The sequence below is a fragment of the Lonchura striata genome, chromosome 11 (assembly GCF_050655825.1).
Source record: "Lonchura striata isolate lonStrDom1 chromosome 11, ASM5065582v1, whole genome shotgun sequence".
Taxonomy (NCBI): Eukaryota; Metazoa; Chordata; class Aves; order Passeriformes; family Estrildidae; genus Lonchura; species Lonchura striata.
In genome coordinates, this window is record NC_140713.1 from 9,481,336 (window position 1) to 9,502,802 (window position 21,467).

Genomic DNA, 21,467 nt, shown 5'->3' on the forward strand with positions numbered 1-21,467 from the left:
TCCTGTGAAGGTTATTTTTAAGTGTACTTTTAATTTTATGTATTAATTTATTTTGGAGGCCTACTCAAAACCTTCTGTAATTAAACCTTTTTTACTGTTCAGAAGACATCTATAATTCGAGAGATTACTGCTACAGATGGAGGTAACAGGAGCAGTAAAGTTGAACTTGCTGTAACTGTAACCAGTGCAGAAAACCAGCCTCCACAGTGGGAAAGAGACAGCTATGAAGTTGTTATTCCAGAGAATACAACAAGGGATGCCTCAATTTTGGTAAGGTTGTTTGTCTGTCTGTAGTTCTCAGGCTGCAGAGTAACTGAACATAGTATATTTACTTAAATACTGAGCTTTTATAAGATTTTTGTGCTTTTTAGCTGAATATCTGGGAGAATGAAAACACAAAAGCATTTAGAAATGTTGCTATACTTGCAGAAGGGTTGATTACACACACTTTTTGAACTGTGCAGACAATCAAAGCAACTTCTCCCCTTGGAGATCCTCGTGTCACTTACAACCTGGAAGAGGGGCTTGTCCCAGAGGCCAACATGCCAGTGCGTTTCTACCTGACTCCAAACAGACACGATGGTTCTGCTTCAATCCTGGTGGCTGAGCCCCTGGATTATGAAACAACAAAGAGCTTTCAGCTGCGGGTGCGAGCACAGAACGTGGCTGCAGTTCCTCTGGCAGCGTTCACCACAGTCCATGTTAATGTCACAGGTGTGTGAGCTGCTCAGTGATGTCACAGTATAATCCTGCTCTGTTTTCCTTTAAAGTTTTACAGTTTTCTCTCTGTGTGCTCTTTTTGACATTCTAGATGTCAATGACAATGTCCCATTCTTCACTTCATCCATTTATGAAGCCTCAGTAACAGAGGGAGCTGATGTGGGGACATTTGTCACTCAGGTGTCTGCCACTGACCTTGATGTTGGTCAGCATGGTGAGGTAAGAAAGTGGGAATCTTCATCTCCCCTGATGAAAGCTGTGGAATAACTTCTGCAGGAGCAATGGCTAAATAGTCTGGAAATCTTCAGCCTAGAAAAGGGATGACTAATAGGGAAATGTAGAATGATATAAAGTGGTTAATTACATGCTTCTCTTAATTACATGTTTCCAGGTGAAAAATGCAACTAAAACTAGTAGGTGTGAGGCAGAAAACAAAGAGGAAATATTTACACAGCCTGCAGCTTAGTTGAAATGCTTCCTGAAGAATTCCTTTGTGTGGAAAGTTCTACATAGACCTAAAATTAGATTGGATAAATGAGTGGAAGAAAAGCTGTGTTAAAAGCTTCTGGGAGTTGGAAATCATTGGCAGTACTGCAAACTGAGTCCTTACAAAATATGGCAAGTTAACACCCAAAGAGGATGTATTCCTTGCTGATTAAACAAATCAAAAATAGATACATCCTCAGAACAAGAGTGCAAACTGAAGTCAAGTCACAAAACCATGCATATAATAGAGGGCAGAACATGGTCTGTGATCCTGAGCAGATTCAAGTGCAGCTCACCTGTGGATGTTGTAGAAACACTTGGGATCTTTAGCTGAGTTTGAGTGCTGCAGCACAAGCACTGTACAAACATGTGCTAGTGAAATGAGGAGCTGATTAGACAAATTATTTTCCTTTACAGATCAGCAGTCAAGGAAGTTAATTGGTTTTAGACCAGATTGCTGAGGCTGCAGTTTTATCCAGCTTCCTTGGCCTGATCAAGTACTCGGACATGGGACAATTCTTCCTCTCTTCAAGTATAATTCTAGCTGTGAACTATTCAAGAAAAGGAAAGTATATATTAACTTTCCTGTGCTTTTTAATCCTGTAGATAACTTACTCCCTGTTACATGACAGTGGCAGAGACTACACCTGTTTTCGCTTGGACCCCCAGACAGGCTCCATTTACACCACCTCGGTGTTTGACAGAGAGGAGAAGGGCTCCTACCTTCTGGAAGTCAAGTCAATGGATGGCTCTGAATCAGCTCGGCCTGGAAAGCACGGGAAGCCAAACTCTGGTAAGAGACAGATGGCTGTGTGAAGTGTGATGTTACTTGGATTGTGTCTGAAAACAGAATCTCTGAAGTACATGATTAAATGTTAATTTCCTTTTTTTTTTCCTATGTCTTTTTGGGACAGTGTCTATTGTTCTGGTTTAGTGGTGGCTCTTTTACTGTTTATTTGTGCAGCAGTTGTGTCAGAGCTGGAAGATAAGCTTTACATGATGATCAACCAAGTTTTTTGTTCTGAAATGAAAAGAAAACCTGTAGACCTTCATATTTAGAGTTTAGAGAGTGTTTTCTAGCAGGCAAAGATGTGCCTATTATCTGCAGGATGCAAATCTTTGGGCAGTGCAAGTGTTTCTCAAAGTACTGCATATGTATGGTGTTCAGTCAAAAGTAATTATGAAGCAGGAATATGCAAGATAGAAAATCCTTTTCTCAATTGACCGCCCTGCTTAAATAAAAACTTAAAATTTTGTGGCTTCAGAACAAAAAGTTACGACTAAGCACTGTACAACTGCCATATTAGGCATCAGTTGCTCAATTATTCATGTAGTATGTGTTTAAACAAATTGGATGTGACATTTATTTGATACCCGAGTGCCTTTGAGTAATGTCGGTATATAGGCGGTCCACAGCCCTAAGGGTTTGGTTCTATATTGTCTGCATATTTGCCTCCATTGAATGCGCAGGCAGACAGGTGAAGGGGCTGTAGCTGTCAGAAGTGGCACAGCTGGGGTGGGAACCGTGGCTCCCTGTCTCTGCAGACACGGCGTACGTGCGCGTGTCCGTCAGCGACGTGAACGACAACCAGCCCGTCTTCGCCCAGAGCGTCTACGAGGTGAGCGTGGACGAGGACCAGGATGTGGGATCCACCATCCTTACAGTCAGTGCTAACGATGAGGATGAAGGTAAAGCGCTGCAATCCCCCACAGCTCTGTCCAAAATACGAATCAGTTTCATTAATCTTAGCACTCCAAGGCATATTTGGTGGTGTGAGAAAAGGAAATGTCTTTCTATTCCCAGATTTTAAAACTTCTTTAAGTGTGCACTGCTCAGGCATGAACATTAGTTCATAACTGTGAGCTGTGGCACAGTCTCTTATTTCAGGAGACATGCACTAATGTGAGATGATAGATCATTTCTATGCCCATGGATACAAATTTTTTATAGATCAGATCATTTTCTTACAAGTGGGTGCCAATAAAAATGTCCTGGTTAACTAGAATAAGTCAGACTTGATTTCAGTGAGATTCATTTGCTTTCTCTGTGATGGACAGTATAGTTTTGCTTTGTTTGTTTGTTTTATTAGAATCTAGACCTCTTAAATGCATATGATGAACTTTAGCTACACTGTTTTATCCACAAATCAGCCAGAAATTCAGCCACTAATCATGTAAAAGTACATAACCAGTGCTCATAAAAGAGAAAGGGATCAGTACATGCTTGCATCTTTTGACCATGGAGCACTGCTAATTCATCTGCACTGTATGGTGAAACTGGTTTTTTTTTTTTTTTGTTGTTGTTGCACCAGTCCCAAGGACTGCTCTCTGTGTGTTTGTGAAATGCAAGGAAATCCTGACTTCACTGGGTTGCTCCCACTCTGTAGGAGGCTGAGGCAAATGTGGTGAAGACTTACTGCAAAAGGATTTACCTACTCAAGGAACTTTTAGTTTGGGACTTAGGCTGCCTGTCAATCTGCTCTATAGTGCTGGGCAGGGGACCTGATGTGATAGATATATGGCACTTAATTTCTGCCCACTAAATAAAATTAAAACAGAATTATTTCTTCATTGCACAGACACATTTTGTAGAGACAAACTGCAGTTGGACACATTAGAATTGAAAATGCTGCTAAGTAGTCTGACATAGCTGCATGTTTTAAAAGACCACAAAAATTATAAAATTATAATACCACTAATCAGTTATTGTGTGATTTGTACTTCATCTTGCCATCAGTCTACTTCAAGAAATGTGTGTTTTCTGACACTGTTGGTAATTGACAGGAACAAATGCTAAACTACGGTATCAGATCACAGCTGGAAACACAGGAGGAGTGCTGGATGTAGATCCAGAAACAGGAGCCATTGTCATTGCCCAACCCCTGGACTATGAAGAAACAAAAATGTATGAGATCCACCTGTTGGCCTCTGATGGGAAATGGGAGGATTATGCAGTTATCATCATCAACATCATGAATAAAAATGACGAGGCTCCAGTTTTTTCTATCAATGAATACTATGGAAGTATAATTGAGGAACTGGATTTGTTGCCAGTCTTTGTACTTCAGGTAGTGTATGCAGTTTCACAGATTATAATATTTCAGTGAAAGAGCTCAGATTATTGTGGTACAATTATGTTAAAAATAACTCAGCACATATATATTAATTGAATTTATTTTGATTAAGTTTTTTTATCACTGAAGAGAAGAAATTAACGTTTGTGGAAAAAAATATAAATTACAGGGATAGTAAGTAGGATAAACAGTATGGATTTTTTAATCCTGAAAAGCAAATAATGGACAATTTAAAGTAGTTATCAGAATGTAATATTTCAATTACCTGTATGAATATGAAAAATATAATATTATTTTAGTACTAAAATTGTTAAATTGTTAACATCGTTAAAAATGCACATTTGCCTGCCCTGAATTGTCCCTGGATTTGCTATTCCCTGGCATGCACATGTTAATACCATGTAATACACTTTTGCTTGGACTCCTTTAGACTGGAGCAGCATATAGGGTGTGATGCAACCACTGCATATTTAATGCTTTCTATGTTTGTTTTTTTTTCAAAACTATTGTAGGTTATGGCCAGTGATCCTGATAGTGGTGTTGATGGAGGAGATTTGAGATATTCCTTGCATGGGTATGGTGCAGCTGACATTTTCACAATAGATGAGAAAACAGGCAGCATTTATTCCCACAAGAGGCTGGACCGGGAAGAGAGAGCACTGTGGAGATTCATTGTGTTGGCTACTGATGAAGGTGGAGGAGGACTTACAGGGTTTGCAGATGTGATCATCAACGTGTGGGATATAAATGACAACGCACCCACGTTCACATGCATGCCTGATGACTGCAATGGGAATGTCTTTGAAAACTCTCCTGCAGACACCTTGGTCATGGAAATGGCTGCAGTCGATCGTGATGACCCAAACGTTGGTCTGAATGCTGTCCTGACGTACAGGATAACACAGAACGTGAAGAACGAGTTTGGTACTGACATGTTTAATATCAATCCCAGTACTGGGACCATCCACGTGGCAGGGGGACTGCTGGACCGGGAGAGGACTGAAAGTTATTTTCTTACTGTTGAAGCAAGAGATGGGGGAGGGCTAACGGGAACTGCCACTGCCACTGTGTGGGTTGCAGATGTCAATGATAATGTTCCCAAATTCACAAAGAAGCTGTGGCAGGCAGCAATTCCTGAGAACAGCGCCATAGACTCAGAAGTCCTGCAGGTGTGTGCTACGGATGCAGACGTTGGGGAAAACGCAGACTTAATGTTCAGTATCATTGGAGGGGACCCAGATGAGAAGTTTTATATTGAGAATGACAAAGAACGGCAATGTGGCACGGTTCGACTGAAAAAAAAGTTGGATTTTGAGAATGCCCGTGAAAGGCAGTTTAATCTTACTATTACTGTGGAAGATCTGGATTTTTCTAGTGTTGCAGTGTGCCTGATTGAAGTTGAAGACTCAAATGACCACAGCCCAGCTTTCCTTTCTCAGTTTATTCAGACAAACCCTGTATTTGAAGACGTGCCTGTAGGTACTACCGTAACCACAGTGAGGGCTACAGACAAGGACTCTGATTTGAATGGGAAGATTATCTATTCTATAAAGTCAGATTCAGACCCTATGAGACAGTTTGTGGTTGACCAGTTTGGTCACGTGGTTGTGGCAAGTGCACTTGATCGTGAAGCCATTCAGAAATATGCTTTAATTGTACAAGCTGCAGATCAGGGGACACCTGCCCGCACTGGAAGTGTTACAGTTTTAATTAACTTGCTTGACATTAATGACAATGGACCAAGGTTTGAAGCACCATACATGCCTGTAGTTTGGGAGAATACATTGAAGCCTGAAATAGTGCATATGAACCATACCTCAAAGCTGCTTCATGCCTTTGATCCAGATGCTGAGGAAAACGGGCCACCCTTTACCTATTCATTGCCACCAGATTATCAGAATTCCTTGGACTTTTCTCTTACTGACAACAGAAATAACACAGCAACTATAACAGCTTTGAGGTCTTTTGACAGAGAAAAGCAGAAGGTGTTTCACCTGCCAATAGTTATAACAGATAGTGGAATTCCAGCTATGAGCTCCACGACCACCCTGACTATAACAGTTGGTGATGAGAACGACAACTGCCATGAGTCTGGCCACAAGGAGGTCTATGTGTACAGCTACAAAGGTAAGTGCTAGCTGGATGTAAGATCAGATTCTGGATATTAGATCAGACTAATGAAATAGCAGAGTTTTACGTTTTCTTTCTTGCAATCTGGTAATCTATTTTGTTAATGGTTTACATACATCAAAAACTGCAGCTCCTGTTCTGTAAACTACTAAGTAAAGTGGAATAAGTGAAAATTATTTCTTAAACTCAGACCTTAGTGTGTAAAAGGTTATCTACTAAAGAACTGTTAGCTGCAAACAGATATATATTGAACTTGCAGAAAAAGCATCATTTTTATAAACCCATAAAATATATTTTCCATTAATGAGTGTTCACCTACAGAAGGAATTTTGCAGTTACATTTTCTGAGTTTAGTATGCCTAAATTACAAAAAAATGTGACCAGATCATACTGTAGAAATGAGAGAATGAAGCATACAGGCTGGCTTGGCTCCAGATTTGAATCTTAAAAATCTCCCATGTTGCTGAACCTGGACTGTGAATTTCAAAAGTATCCTTCCCTGGATTTGTTCCTCCTTCTGTTTTAGAAAAATTGATTGGATGTTCCACTTCTGTGCCAGCTCCCAAGGGCCTGTAAAAATCACCAAGATTTGGCCCAGCTTGGTGTCTTCTTGCCATTTTCCTTTTCTTAATCAGCTCCTTCTCTCCCAGCTGTACCCCGTAAAAAGCTCTCCCTCTTTTGCTGTGTTTCACTTGTGTGCTCTTCAAAATAATAGAGTAGCAATGAAACATTTGGAATTAACTCCTGATGTGATGATTTTTAATTTTTGTTTTCTTCTTTCATGTGGCATCTCCACTGTGCTCACATTGCCAGAACTGGCAGAAATCATATGACAAGCTATGCATTGTTTTAAGAATCTTGGATCATAACCATCACTAAATTGAGCAGGAGTCTGAAAATAATAAATGCAGTAATGAATGTCACAGAATATAAAGTGCACTGAAAAGCAAAAATTAAATGCAGATTTATTGTAATTTATCTCAACAGGAAAATGGTCAACAACAGTGCTTGGGGAAGTGTTTGCACCAGATCAGGATGACTGGGACAATAAAACATTTCTCTCTGAAGGAAAACTGCTCAAGTGAGGATTGTATTTCTGTCAAAATGAGTAATATTTATGCTTCTGTAATTATTTTCTCACCATGTATTTCTCTGTGTTCAGGATGTGCATAAAGCCAGGGTTATTGAGTGTATTAAGGGATGTACCTTTCGAATGCTCTTTTTCACTTGGGTTACTAGGTATTAAGAAATCATTGCATGAAATATTTTTTGCAAGACAATGCAAAATCGCACCATGATGATCATTTTTAGTCAGATGTCATAGTTAATTTACTTTAAAATATGCATTCTGTAAGCTCCAGTTTAAAAATAGACAGAGTCCAAAGTCATGCTCTCAGTTGTTAGGGTTGATGGAATACAAAACCTGAATTTAAAAGCAAAGAAGGGAGTAATTTCATCAAAAGTGGAGGGGAATTTGGTGCTCTCCTTTGATGGCTAAATTTACAATTTCATGTGAAAACCATGACTCAGATTAGTGGAGGTTTTTTTTGTTAATTGAAATGTTGAATTGGACCCTTAATTCCTACTTAGACATTATTTGTTCATATCATAAAATGAGACGGCTTATGGCATAACTATATGCTGTCTGAAAGGGAAAAAATGGATGCGAAAGTGAATTTTAGTCTGTTCTATGACTAAAAGTTTAAAAGCTTTATGTAGCCCAGAATTAAAGATTTTCTGTCCATCAGCAGCCCCTCTGCCTGTTTCTTTGCTAAGAGGTCACTGTTCCATAATAATGGTCATGGGAAGATTTTCATAATTGCTAATTACTGGCCCTTTGAGTTGTCCAATGAAGATCGTGTGAGAGATTTTATACAGACTTACCCTGTTCCAGATAGAGATGTGAGAACCTGGAATGATCAGTGTGAGTTTTTCACTCCCTATTCTGACCTCAGAGGCTTGCCCATGATGACTGTTGACCCACCTAGTTCAACTGCACAAATTCAAATTGCAAGTTCAAATTGCTTTTGTTCAACTCTGGGAAAGGTTGAGTGGAAGGAACATCTCTTTATAATATCTGCAGATTGCAATTTCTCAGTTAAGGTGGCTGAAATGCTTTTCTGAGGTTGTTGGATAATTCCCATAAGTTTTGGCCCTATAACCTTCACAGTAACATTTAAAGCCTTCTGAATGGTGTTAATGAATAAAGTGAGTCCTCAACTTTGATTTGTTAAGATTTTCTAATTGAAGGTTTCTGTCTAGATCTTTCAGATTAAATCAGAGGACTGGGTCTTTGCTGATGGTGGATTACACTCCTCAGGGAATATACAATTTAAGAGTCAGAGTTTCTGATGGAGTTTGTCCCGATGTTATATCTACAGTACAGGTCCATGTCAGAGACCTGGAAAATGAAGCCGTACAAAACTCAGCCACTGTGCGTTTCTCAGGTTGGTTTCATTTGCTGGTGAGAGTTTAGATCAGATGCTTCTTTAACTGAATGTTTACGTGGTGTAGATATTACTACATCAATACTTGATTTGCTTAGCACTGTAGGCTACTTTCTGGCATGTTTCCATATTGTTAAATAAGAGATAAATTGAGAAATTAACCTGTGAGCTCTCAGGTGTTCAGGTTTATCTATTTTTTAATCCCCTGACCAGATGTCACAGCAGAGGAGTTCATAAGGAGAGATGAACATGGCAAAACGAGGCATGGCGAGCTCAAGGAGTTCCTTGCAAAACTGTTACCTGCAAAGCTGAGTGATGTGATTGTCTTCAGTGTGATGAGCAGGGATGGCAGACAGACAGATGTGAGATTTGCAGTCCGTGCTGGCTCAGCCTATTACAGACCTGAGAAACTGCATGCGGAGATGGCAGCGTTCAAAACTGAGGTTGGTTCTCCTCTGGAACTTGGCCAAACACTGAGTTTGCAGGGTGTGTATCCCAAACCTCAGTGGAAAACTATACTGCATCTGCAGATAAGGGTTTTATTGCTTCCCTCAGGATAAAAACAAGTGTTTAATTCAAGCTTTCTCCCTTCTTTTTAGTGCCATACATGCTGGTATGGTGGTTGTATTAACTTCTGGTTCGATGGATAGTCACTGGAGAGCTGCAGAAAAATGGGTCTGCAGTGCTGCCATGGGGTAGATACCTGTGTTTTCTCCAGTCAGTGTTTCACTGTGTCATCCCCAAATCCCCACATCAGCTTTTGCTTAGACACTTAGAGTGGAGGCTCGATGTCACCTTAACAGAAATTCTACAGTACAAAGAGGTGGCACTTCAGAGGAAAAGTCCTGCTGGAAGGAATGTGTGGCTTAGGGAACAGTTGCAACAGGTAAGTGAGATGGAGACAACCAGTCCTGTGGTTGCATTTATCTCACCAAAGGACAGCTTCAAATACAAAGTGACACGGTCCCCCAGTTTTTACTGTTGTCAGGGGAAAATACTTTTTTGGATGGAAGATGTTTTCCTCCCCTTCTTGGTGTTCCCTAGCTCTCCTGCTCTCTGACTCAGTTACAGACACAGCCTGTCTTAGCCACAGCTGGATTTTTCTGTAGCCCTGCACAAAGGCAAAGTGACACTGCTCAGCTTTTCACTTGCCCTGGCCATGTTTGGGTTTAATATATGGTACATCATATGGATGATTTTTCCAAAGAGAAATCAGAACTTTCCATTTGTGTGAATATGGTGGAGTCTGCCTGAGTCTGGGAACCAAACAGGGCTGTCTTAACTTAGTCCCTGCCTCCTTCTTGGTGTATCTTGAATGGCTCTGTGGGATTTGAGATTCTTCAGAGTGACCAAATAGGGAATGCCAGAGACAGAGAGTATTCATGAAGGGTAATGACTGCTTCTTTTACATATTTATTGAATTACTGCTACGATAAGATAAAAAATCCTATAGATTTCAAATATTCTCTGCCATAATGCATGACACCTGAATTCATCAAATGGTAACAAGGGGATTACTTCACTTATTTTAATGAAAATATATGTTTTTATTAATTATTCCACCTTTTGATATTTAATTAATAGCTCTGGTGAGTAATCACCAATAGTTTACAGAAAACCAATCATAGCTGGAGAATTCCTCCAGTTATTTTTCTATGCGTATAACTATAAATATAGAAAATAAGTAATTAGCACTGGAATTATTCATTGAATTTCTACATAAATAATATATTTGCATTACCCTCTGTGGATATAGTTTTACAACAGCAACTTTTATTTAGCAGAAAAATAATCCATCCTAATACTTTTTAAAGGGAGCCAAGGTTGTTTTTATACAGTTGTTCAATAACAGGATTACCTAGATGTCTAAATGTGCATTACAGACCCTCCACTGATGGTGACAAACGTGGGCATCAGACAGAGACCTGCATTGACAGGATGCATCATGTCATTACAAAGTATACTCTGTGCCTTTGGGGGCATGGGCAGCAATATATGTTATGATATTTAAGAATATAGAGACAAAGGATTATAAAGATCAAAGTTCTGACAGTGGTGAACTGAGATGACTACACAAATGAGAAAAAAAATAGAAGCACTTTAATATTTATGTTTTTTATGTTTTTGGGGTTTTTTTTTTTAATATATTTTCAAAGCTTATGTTTAAGATATCTGCCATGTGTTTTACCATTTGGGAAAAAAACTCCATATTAAATACCTAAAGCTCTAGTGTTGTTAGTTTAACATTTGTATACCTTGTTTATTTGTGTACCATTGTGAGAGTAGTGAGGTCTCTTGCCTCACTCACCCAAACTCAGGTTTGGGTACTAAATACACATTTCAGTGTATTTGAATCACCAAATACTGATCGCATTCTGAAGCTTTATAACAGACACCTGTGCAAAATTCCCAAATAAGTGGAAGGAACAAACTGTGATAATTTAGGGGTGCAGGCTGAAGGAGAAAAAGCCAGGACCAATGGCAGCTCTGTTCTTTTCTCACACGGTAAGCAGCTCCTTCCATCCCTCCCTCCCAGCTTCCTTGCTCCATTTAGAATGGAAGTTGTGGTCTCAGAGTCACTATTCCTACATTACCAGAGCTGAGGTTATACCGAGGCTCTTTTTATTTGGTACTTGGGCTTTCAGGTGCAACCCTAATTAACAATAAACACAGTGAACTAGCAAAGGTTAACGCAGCATAGAATACAGCATCCAGTATGCTGAACTGACTGTGTTTTGTTGAAGACAGCTTGACATGAAATGTAAATTTATGGGGCACAAATCATTAGACTGAATCCAAGTTGCTACAAAGTTCTCTTGTCAGGTGACTGTCTGTGGACATGATTATTGAAAGCAGTTCAGCTATGCATTTTGCTGTGTCTGCATCATTTTGTGTGAGAGAATGTAAGCAATACTATCTGGGTGTTACTGCTGAGGAAGGATTTACCCAGTCTTGAGCTGAAACATTCCTGTTGCTGTTGACATGCAGAGAGGTGTAATGCAGATGCTGCAGTTCTGAGGAGTGTCACTGCTCTCAGAGCTTTGGTTCTTGGAAATAATGTTATTAGACCCGTACAGATTCAACATGTTCACAATCAATCATGTCAATGATCAAGTTTCTACGAAATGCTGCTGCTGTAATTTTTTAATTAAATGTTTCCTGAGTTTTTCAAATAACTTTTCTTGCCTGTATAACCAGGGATGTTTCTAAGTTATTCTCAAGAAACTAAACACTGCATTAAGTCTCTGATGGCTTTGATTTTTCAGAACTGAGGTAAAAGCCTTCATTGGATGGCAGTGGTACTGTCTTTTCTCTTAGATGCAGTCAGCTCTACAACTGAACATTTCCCAGATCGATGTTGACGAGTGCAGGAGCGCCAACTGCAGTGAGGGCTGTACAAACCACCTGAGCGTGAGCGACGTCCCCACGGTGATGGACACGGGGAGCGTGTCCTTCGTGTCCCTGAGCGCCTCCAGCCACGGGCTCTGCTCCTGCTCCGCCCGCGAGCGCCTGCACCAGCCCTGCTCCTCCTACCCCCGCAGCCCCTGCCTCAACGGGGGCCTTTGTGTCGACACTCTGAACGGCTACAGGTGAGCAAACCTGCACTGCACATGATTGCTGCCCTCTCTTCTTAAAGTGTTGAGTGGTGCTGATGAAGTACCCGCCTGAAATAACCACAAATGCACTTCTGACTGGAGGAGAAACAGAAAAACCCCACAAGTGCACTGGGGTGTAAAGCTAATGGCAGCAGGGGCTTCCTGATGGCCTCGATGGGGCTGTGGTCCCAAAAAGTGCAAGACTAACAAAGAAAACCTTGGGGAACACATAATTAACACTTGTCATTTGTTAAGAGCACCTAATTCAGGATGAAGGCATGTGTGCCTTGTTTTTTTCTTTTTTCCAGGAGAGGTGAATAATAATAACAATAATAAAGGTGAATATCAGTGGTAGCAGTAGGGATGTAGGAGTGACATACAGTTCAAACAATGGGTAATAAGGAGCCTAAAAAGCATTAGATTGTAAACTTGCTTTATTATAACATCACCTGGTGTGCAGCAGTATTTCCTGAGTGAAATTAATTCCAGCTAGGAATTAACCTCCCTGAATTCACTCTGGAATAAATTGATATTTGATGTTCTGTGTTATTTAGGAAAAAAAGTTCATTGTTCTCAAAAACATGGCCTCAAAAATACTTTTTTTTTTTGAGGGGGTTAGTATAAGGAACAAAAAGACTTTGTATTCTTAGAGCATTTTAATAATTGCCAAACACACCTAAGATTCTGCTAAAATCTGAGTTTTGCTGATTTTTAAACTGTGATTTAAGTTCTGCATTTGCTGCATGCAAAACAAAAAAAAGGCTGAACATGGGTGAATTTTGACTGTTTCTTTTTTTTATGGTCTTTCAGATGTCTTTGTCCTGCTTCCTTTCATGGACCAGACTGCCAGCAGACTAAGCACAGTTTCCATGGAAATGGTTATGCATGGTTTCGTCCCATCAGACCTTGTTTTGAAAGCTCTCTCTCTCTAGAGTTTATTACTGTGGTTCCAGATGGACTTTTACTATACAGTGGCCCTTTATCGAATCCAGAACCAGGGAGTACAGAAAACTTCATTGCAATAGGTACATCTGCAAAAGGGTGTGGAAAAATTAAATGTCTTTTTGGAATGGATTGTTTGTGACCAGTGTAACAATTAGACTATGGATTCTGTCTTTCTATTTAATGAGGTAATTTATTTTGTGGTGTAAAAATATTTTGAAGCATTTCCTAACAAGTCTTTCTCCTTTGATGTCTATTTTTGGAGCCTGCCCCTCTGGCTTTGGGTTCATCACAGAGTTGTAGAAATGAAGGGGACAGCAAAACATATATATATATATATATATATATATATATATACACACACACACACACACAATCTGCCTAGAAATCTGTAGTGCTATAAAGGAATTTAGGTGCTTTGAAGATAGGTATTACATGAGTAGTGCAGTCTTAGTTGCATGTCATTCTTACCTAGTTTAGTGAGAAAAGAAATCCACTTAAACTCCCTTTGGTCTTGGGGCAATTTTGCAGATTTTTTTAAACTGGCAATGATGTGATGGATGAATCCAGCCCCACGTGCCATTGTGGGAAGATTAATCTACAAGTAGAACTTAATGCTTTACGTTGACACATATTTAAAAGGTTACTGCTGCTTATTTTTTGTAAATTAACGTACAAGATGAAAAGTATGGTTGGCATTTTATATAGTCCTGATTAATTGAAAGGTAACGTGGTTGTATAGTTAATAATTTACCTCTTTTTTTCCTTGCTTTGCAGTTGCTTGTAAATTTGACTAGAAGATGAGAAAGAAGAAACATACATATATTAATTGTTTTAGAGCATCATAAAATTGCAGATTGCTTCTCAGGAATTAGTTTCAGTGTTTTGACAGAGAAGTAGAATAATGAAAAGTGTATAAGTAAATAATATACTGAATGAGTACTTCTGCTTAATAGAAGACATACGGTATAATTCTAGTTATTTCTGTAGTGACCCCCCTGTATGTGACTAGCAATAACCATTAAATCAACACAGTCACTAACTGCTGAGATACCCAAAAGTGACATTTTGTAGCTGATGTGGAATTTCTTGTTCATGTTGTATTAGAACTCTCTGGTGGTATTCCTGTGCTGAAGATGAGCCATGGCTCAGGTTCTGTGGTCCTGCAGTTTCCAAGTCACCTGAATGTAGCTGACAAGAAGTGGCATCGACTGGAAGTCAGAACCAATGGTCAGGTCAGTTACTGGATTTTTTTTCTTTCAGGATATTAATATTTCTAAAAATATTTCCCTGTGCAGAGAAAGGAGGGTAGAAAGAACAGCCTTTCAATAAAGAACAGACAATAGGTATTGTCCTAACTGGTTGTGTAGATTTGATGAGTAATAGAAATTTTGGGATGACTTTATTGTGAATTCCACATCCACTGATGTTGTAATCCATATTCTGCAATCTTTACCTTTTCTAAGCTCTGCTGCAGCACATGTGGAATGTGGCCACTGGAATCCATTACTTATGCACAAAAAGCAGATATTTATTTACTTGCAAATGCAGTTATAGGTCTTGTGTAAGTAGTTAAAATACTCAGAAGCACAAACAAAGTTGAGAAGTGCCTACTTTTGCTAAATGGCTCCATTTTAGCTCTAATGGTTAAACAGAAGAGGGAACACCCCAGCCCTTTTTGCTGGATAGTGTGCAGGAGGTAGAAGCTGAGGCTGTGGTGCAGCAGGAGGCAGCTGGGTGTGCTGTGTGTGGCGCAGGCTGTCCGCTTCACCCTGGATGGCTGCAGCGCCGCCGCGCTGTCCGAGATCGAAGGCGTTGGCCGCTGGCTGTCCACTGAAGATCGCACAAACTGCGAAGTCTTGGGGTCTGTCCCACGGAGAGCAAGGTACGTTCCTGGAACTTCCCCGACAGGCAGTTCTTTCTAAGCCTGTGAACATTTGACCTGTTAGACTGAAGCCAAGTTATTGATGGTTAGGAGCATAAAAAGCATTTCCTCTTTTCTCACCAAGCCTGGACCTCAAAGAACTAAACAAATTTTAAGGAACCAATCTTCCACTGAGTAGTGTTGCAGTACTAATTGTCAACCCCAAAACTCTGTGGCTATTACTGGAGCTTTTATGGGATTTATCTCTGTTTATCAAGTCACTGTGAGCCTGCTCTTTAAAATCTCACAAATTTAGGCCAGTTGACTGATTGGTGCCCCACAGTGCAGGGTGGACAAGGAGCACCTGGGTACAGTCCAGAGCAGAGCAGTGACTGATCAACTCACCCTGAGAGTAAGAATCAAGAATGAAGGAATTGAGGTCAGTTAACAGAAAGAAAGGAAAACTAAGGAGAGAGATAAGTCTCTGTGTGTATAAAAGAATGGTACAAAGAGGATTTAGACAATCTCTTCTGTATAGGGCCTAAAGTTACAGTAAGGAATAGTCAGGTTATATTTTAGGGAAACGTTTGTACTAACAAAGATACTTCAGCTGTGGAATAGATAATCCAAGCAAGCATTCTGATGAGCATTGGGATTAAGCCTTGTCCACAGCTGCATGGAGCTCTCCTGGTCATGAAAGGAGCACAAAGAAAGGGAAAAATGTAAGGACAAATGAAAGCAAAAGAAATTAATTGATAACTCTGGGAAAAAGAAAGTATGAGGTCTAAAATGCATGGAGTTCTTTGGCTTGGAGAGATGAAGTGCAGAACTTGGACATGTTTACCATGCCTTTTAGACCACATGGACCCAACTTTTATATTTCTGAGTTTTGTCATACACAGAACAGCCTTTTTTGTAGTATTCCTACAGCATAGGATGTCTATGTACACACAGAGCACTTGAAGGAGAATATGGTGTGTAGAATATCACAGCTGTTTCTGATTTGAATGCAAACATATCCAAAATGTAATAGTGTCTTCCAGCAGGTTTCACTGTCATGTTTAAAAAGTACCCTTTAAAATAAAGGGCTTTATTTCAGAGAGAGAAGATAAAATAGTTGTGTTCTACTGTTATGTTATAAAGCCTTTGTTATTTGGAAAAGCAGTGTATTTATTTTTTTATTTATCTGCCTATGCTTGAAGGTAGATGCACATCTATTTTTATTATTGATATGATTTTTAAAGGTATTTGAATGTGAACCCTGTTCTCCAGCTGGGTGGTGTGAAAGAGTCATTACCATATTCCTATCCACAGTTGCTACACAAACATTTTTCTGGTTGCTTGCGCAATTTCATCCTGGATACTCAGGTAAGAGCAGAGTAATGTTTGCTTTAGCAGAGAAAAAACTTCTTTATTCAGCTTTTGGGAGATTTGTTCGTATTATACATGAAACATCTGCTTCTATTAATATATCCAATGCCTACACAGATCAGTGTAAAATACAAGAAAATTCTGGGTTTTTCTGTGATAATTAGAATTAGTACCTTAAAAAGTTATTTCTCAATAGAAGGAGATGTATGAATGAGGCAGGAGCTGTGTGTTTGCTTATCCCCTGTTTCATGCATCTGTTTTCCAAGCTTCTTTGTGCATTCAGGGAACTTCTGAATGCCAGTTGTATAACAGTATATTTATGCCAGCTGTCTGCCTTGTTAGGAAGTATTAGGGTTTTTTTTGTTTTCATAGTCAGTTGACTTTATTCAAAGGCAAAATATGCTCATGATAAAATCAGCTGAAGTCTGAATGTCAAAAAGCAAACTTAGTAACTTAAGCAATGCAGATGAGGAACAGACAGTGAAGTGGTGCAGCTATTTCTGTTTAAAAATATGTTTCTCAAATAACATTTTGCATCGCAAATTGTCTCTTGAAGGTGTATGACCTTCAGTTTCCCGCAGAGTCCCTGAACAGCTTCCCGGGCTGCACCCTGACGGATGGGAGCTGTGAGACCATGGGATCTTCCTCCTGTGGTGCCCATGGGAGGTGCCTTGGGGACTGGGGCTCCTTTGCGTGTCACTGTTTGCCAGGCTACCACGGCTATCGATGTGATAAAGGTGAACCCTGCTTTTCTGTTTCGTTAGTGTAGGCTGCTAAATTTTACAGTACAGGAAACTTCAAATATTTGCAGGTAATGATTGTTGAGATGGTTTTATATTACATTTTGTAAAGCCATGTTGCAGTGTAGTTGCCTGTGATTGTCAACAATTTCTTTTCTAATTCCCTTTGAGAAATTGCTTTCTCAGTACAGGATAATTTCTTTAATCCTGAGGGTGTTTGTGCAATGACTGTATAATGACATGGCTGCCTGACAAGAAATTGTGAAAAAAGTGGTTTTTTTATTACATTTGTTTGATTTGCATCTGTTTACACTTTCAGAAATATCTAATAACCTAAAAAATATGAGTGTGCCAGTACCACTTTCTGTGAAGAACTAGAACCATGCAACTGGAATTAGAAATCACTGCTCTCTTGGTGTCAGGAGGAGATTCTGCTGGCTTAAGGATCTATGCTTTGGAAATAGTAGGATTTTTAACTCTCATGGAGCCAAAGTTTGCAGCAGAAATACAATTATAAAATAGCAGGTTCTGAAATTTCATTGTGGTACTTGGTCCACAGGCTCTTGTCTTGGCCCAGAGATGCTGCTTCCCAGCTGTCACCCCTTGTGAGCACTGTAAGGAGGAGCCATTAGCAGGATCAAGTTGGGTGGGAGAATGCCTCTTTACAGAGGGAAATAAAGCATGAGAGTGACTGGAGAAGCTGTGGAAATAAATACAGGAGTATGTCCCAAAGGACAAATTGTCTCACGGATCCATGCTGTGCATCGCAATTGTTTCCTTTTACTTTCAACACTTATTATTCTGACATTAAGGGCAATAACAAGGAGATGGTTTAAAGATTTCTCTCCCTTGCAGTGGCCAAGGAGTACAGGTTTGAGGCAGGCAGCCACATCCGCTACCAGCTGCCTGTCAGTGTGTCTGCCCGCAGGACGCTGCTGCAGGCCCTGGTGCGCACGCGGCAGCCGCACGGCGTCATCGCCACCGTGCTGTCCCGGGCCAGGGACGAGCACATCACCCTGCAGGTGAGGCCACCCTCACAGACAGTGACACCAGAGCCACGGACAGCTCAGAGAAACACTCGCTTAAGAGATGGAAACAGAGCAAAACCTTATGCTAAGCACCGAAGAGTCTGGAATTGGTTTTGTGGCTAGATACATCTGATCTTTACTTGAGATACTGACCACTCAGCTGTGGTATCCCATTGATGCCAGATGCAGAGAAATGCAGATCCTATACAGAATTGGATGAATAGGGTGTGTACCTGGTGTCCTTTTGAACCATGTAGCCCATTCTGTGTAGTGCAGACTCTGCCAAGCAAGGTGCCTGTGGCAGTTCTAATGATGTCAGGCTCTCAAAGTGACAACCTTCTCATTTTATACACACCACTGAGTGAGTCAGTTCTTCAGCCATGTTGGTTTGAGCTGTCACTGTAGCTATGATACACCAGACTCTATTAGAAGAACCTCATAAATTTGTGCAAGAGAGATCAGGGTAAAATTACTCCTAAGGTGACTTACATATACTACTAGCAATATACTACTGTGAGTGTATTGCTACCACATTCAGGTTGCTTAATTCAGTAGCACCTGCAGTATTTTTATATTACACCTATGTGCAGTGTAAACATACCCTAAATTTAAAGAAATGCTTTAAAGTTGAAGTTACAGGTCAATACAAAATGCCAGGCAATGACTTTTCTTTCTTGCTATTTGTTAATTATCCACAAGGTTGTTCAAGGACTCCTAGTGGTCTCATACAATCTGGGCGATGGAAACTATTCTGTAAGCCTTCCCTCCTACCACATTGATAATGGTGAATGGCATCACATCACACTGGAGAGAAATGAAAATGAATTTACTCTTCGCCTTTATGAGGGAGGTGGAAAGAGAGAGATTACTAAAGCAGCAGGAATATACAAAGAGATTGTCATTGACCCCAGCAGCTTGGTCCTTGGAAACACCTACCCATTCAATCAAAACAGGAGTTTTCAAGGTAGGAATTCTCGATCCCACTGTTCATAATATGGACCTGTAAAAATAAAGACAGAGTATAGGAAACTTTCTTGTTTATGTAGAGCCCAAAGTACATAGATTGCCTGTGTGACACTTTGCAACAGGGATGGATAAGCTGTTCTGACCAGGAGAAGGTACAGCCTGCAAATACACTTGGCTACTGGACCTGGAATAATGATGGTCACCTCTTGCCTTGGCTGCAGAGATTTTGTACCTGGAGATCTAGAAGTTTCTCCCAGACAGACTGTGCATGGCTCCCTCCCTTAGACAGAGCTGGTTCAGTGCATGGTTCTGCTCAGTCCATTTGGCAGTTCTCCTTCCCTCCCAAACACATCTGTTCCTATGCTAAAAGGAATTTTTCCGTTTTATATGTGCATTGCATAGCACCCACTTACCTTGGTATTACTGGATTTTGCACTCAGTCAAAACATTAACTAAAATTAGAAATGGTTTCTTGAATTAGAGCTAAAAGTCTGAATTTTTAGCAACTGAGTGGATAAGGTCACAGTGTCTGTTAAAAGCAAATCAGTTTCCAGCCTGGAAGATTAGTAGTTCGAGAAATATAAAGAACTGGAAGTTTGGGATATCCATGGCAGCTCTTTATGCTGGGCTCAACTGGAAATTTGGCCTTTGCCTAAACCCACAGTGTAAATAAAGCAAATTGGCACAGGTTTTATTGCTAAGGATCACACAGGTTAAACCTGCCTGGTGTCTATAGGTCACCACTCTCCCATGCCCTTCACCTCTTTAACCAGGTCCTAGTAAATCCATTCAAAGCAAGCTGGTCATCTTTTCACTACACAAAAGTACTTCAGTTAGTAATATAAAAGGGAGCGGAGAGAAATTAAATAGAGTAATAATTTACAACTTAAGTGTATCACAAATTATTTAGAAAAAGATTGTTTTCTATTGCTTTACTAGAAGTATTCCAATAAATAAATTTTATGATATGAATTAGGGAGCATATTTTGAATTTTTTATTTATGGGAGTAATAGTGTTTGTTTTCAAGTAAATAAAGAAGTCAAATGGTTGCATGAAGATAATTTTAATTAGGGCTATTAATGTTGCTGCTAAGTAGCTGAAACTTTAAGGACTTCAAAGTCATAAAATGTACTTAATTAATCAAAGTATATGTTTTCATGCTGAGGCATCTCGCGCATACAAAGTTAATGTCACACATCTTCAGTACAAATTTTCTGTCCCTGATTGAAGACTCTCCCACCATTATTTGTGGTTTGCTCTTCATACTATAAAGGTAAGTCATAAGCTACAATTTAAAATCAGACAAACAGTTTTTACTGGTGCACTGAAGAACAGAACAGCTTATCCACACGTAACAGATTCTCCACAATATTTGGAATTTTATATGGAAATCACAGTGGAGGGGTACATATTCCACTGACTACCTTAGGCTGTCATGATTTAACCCCAGCCAGCCTCCAGCCCCTCAAAGCCTCTCACTCACTCCTACCAGCAGGATCAGGGAAGGAGTCATGAGGGTAGAAGCTGGAAAACCCCTGGGTTGAGATAAAGACAGTTAATAGGGAAAGCAAAAGCCATGCACACAAGCACAGCAAAACATGGAATGAATTCCCTGCAGGAATTCCAGGCAGGTGTTCAGCACCTCCAGGAGAGCAGGGCCACATCCCATGGAATGTTACCTGGTTGCCTGGGATGGCAAACACATTCTCTCCAAACATCTCCCCTTCCTCCTGCTTGCCCTCACTGCATATCCTGAGCATGATCCTACATGGTCTGGAACATCCCTTGGGTCACTTGGGGTCACCTGTCCTGGCTGTGTCCCTTCCAAGCCCACCAGGCAGCCCCAGCCCCCTCCCCAGCATGGCCCCACAAAAAGTATGAAAGGCCTTGGCTCTGTGTGAGCCCTGCTCAGCAACGACAGAAACACAGAAACAGCTCCCTGTCATCAACCCTGTGTTCAGCACAGATCCAAACACAGCCCCACACCAGCCCCTGGAAAGACAATAAAGTTTGTCCTAGCCAAAACCAGCACAGACCTGCAGCAGCACTAGATTCTTGTGGAAACCGTTGGGAATCTTGATCTAAAACCTCAGCAAATTCAG

The 21,467-nt window shown here is 40.3% G+C and overlaps 1 protein-coding gene across 1 annotated transcript in view; it reads left to right on the forward strand.

Moving 5' to 3' along the window:
• Positions 1 to 21,467, forward strand: part of LOC110476213 (neural-cadherin-like) — a 72,521-nt gene that overhangs the window by 41,053 nt on the left and 10,001 nt on the right. The window contains exons 12-29 of the mRNA XM_077786296.2: positions 103 to 270; positions 465 to 714; positions 812 to 939; positions 1,813 to 1,999; positions 2,752 to 2,895; positions 3,991 to 4,274; positions 4,793 to 6,407; positions 7,398 to 7,491; positions 8,673 to 8,857; positions 9,071 to 9,300; positions 12,176 to 12,447; positions 13,264 to 13,478; positions 14,503 to 14,630; positions 15,153 to 15,280; positions 16,504 to 16,627; positions 17,187 to 17,367; positions 18,226 to 18,392; positions 19,098 to 19,362. Coding sequence (XP_077642422.2) covers positions 103 to 270; positions 465 to 714; positions 812 to 939; positions 1,813 to 1,999; positions 2,752 to 2,895; positions 3,991 to 4,274; positions 4,793 to 6,407; positions 7,398 to 7,491; positions 8,673 to 8,857; positions 9,071 to 9,300; positions 12,176 to 12,447; positions 13,264 to 13,478; positions 14,503 to 14,630; positions 15,153 to 15,280; positions 16,504 to 16,627; positions 17,187 to 17,367; positions 18,226 to 18,392; positions 19,098 to 19,362 — 4,765 coding nt within the window. The remainder of the gene's footprint in view (positions 1 to 102; positions 271 to 464; positions 715 to 811; positions 940 to 1,812; positions 2,000 to 2,751; positions 2,896 to 3,990; positions 4,275 to 4,792; positions 6,408 to 7,397; positions 7,492 to 8,672; positions 8,858 to 9,070; positions 9,301 to 12,175; positions 12,448 to 13,263; positions 13,479 to 14,502; positions 14,631 to 15,152; positions 15,281 to 16,503; positions 16,628 to 17,186; positions 17,368 to 18,225; positions 18,393 to 19,097; positions 19,363 to 21,467) is intronic.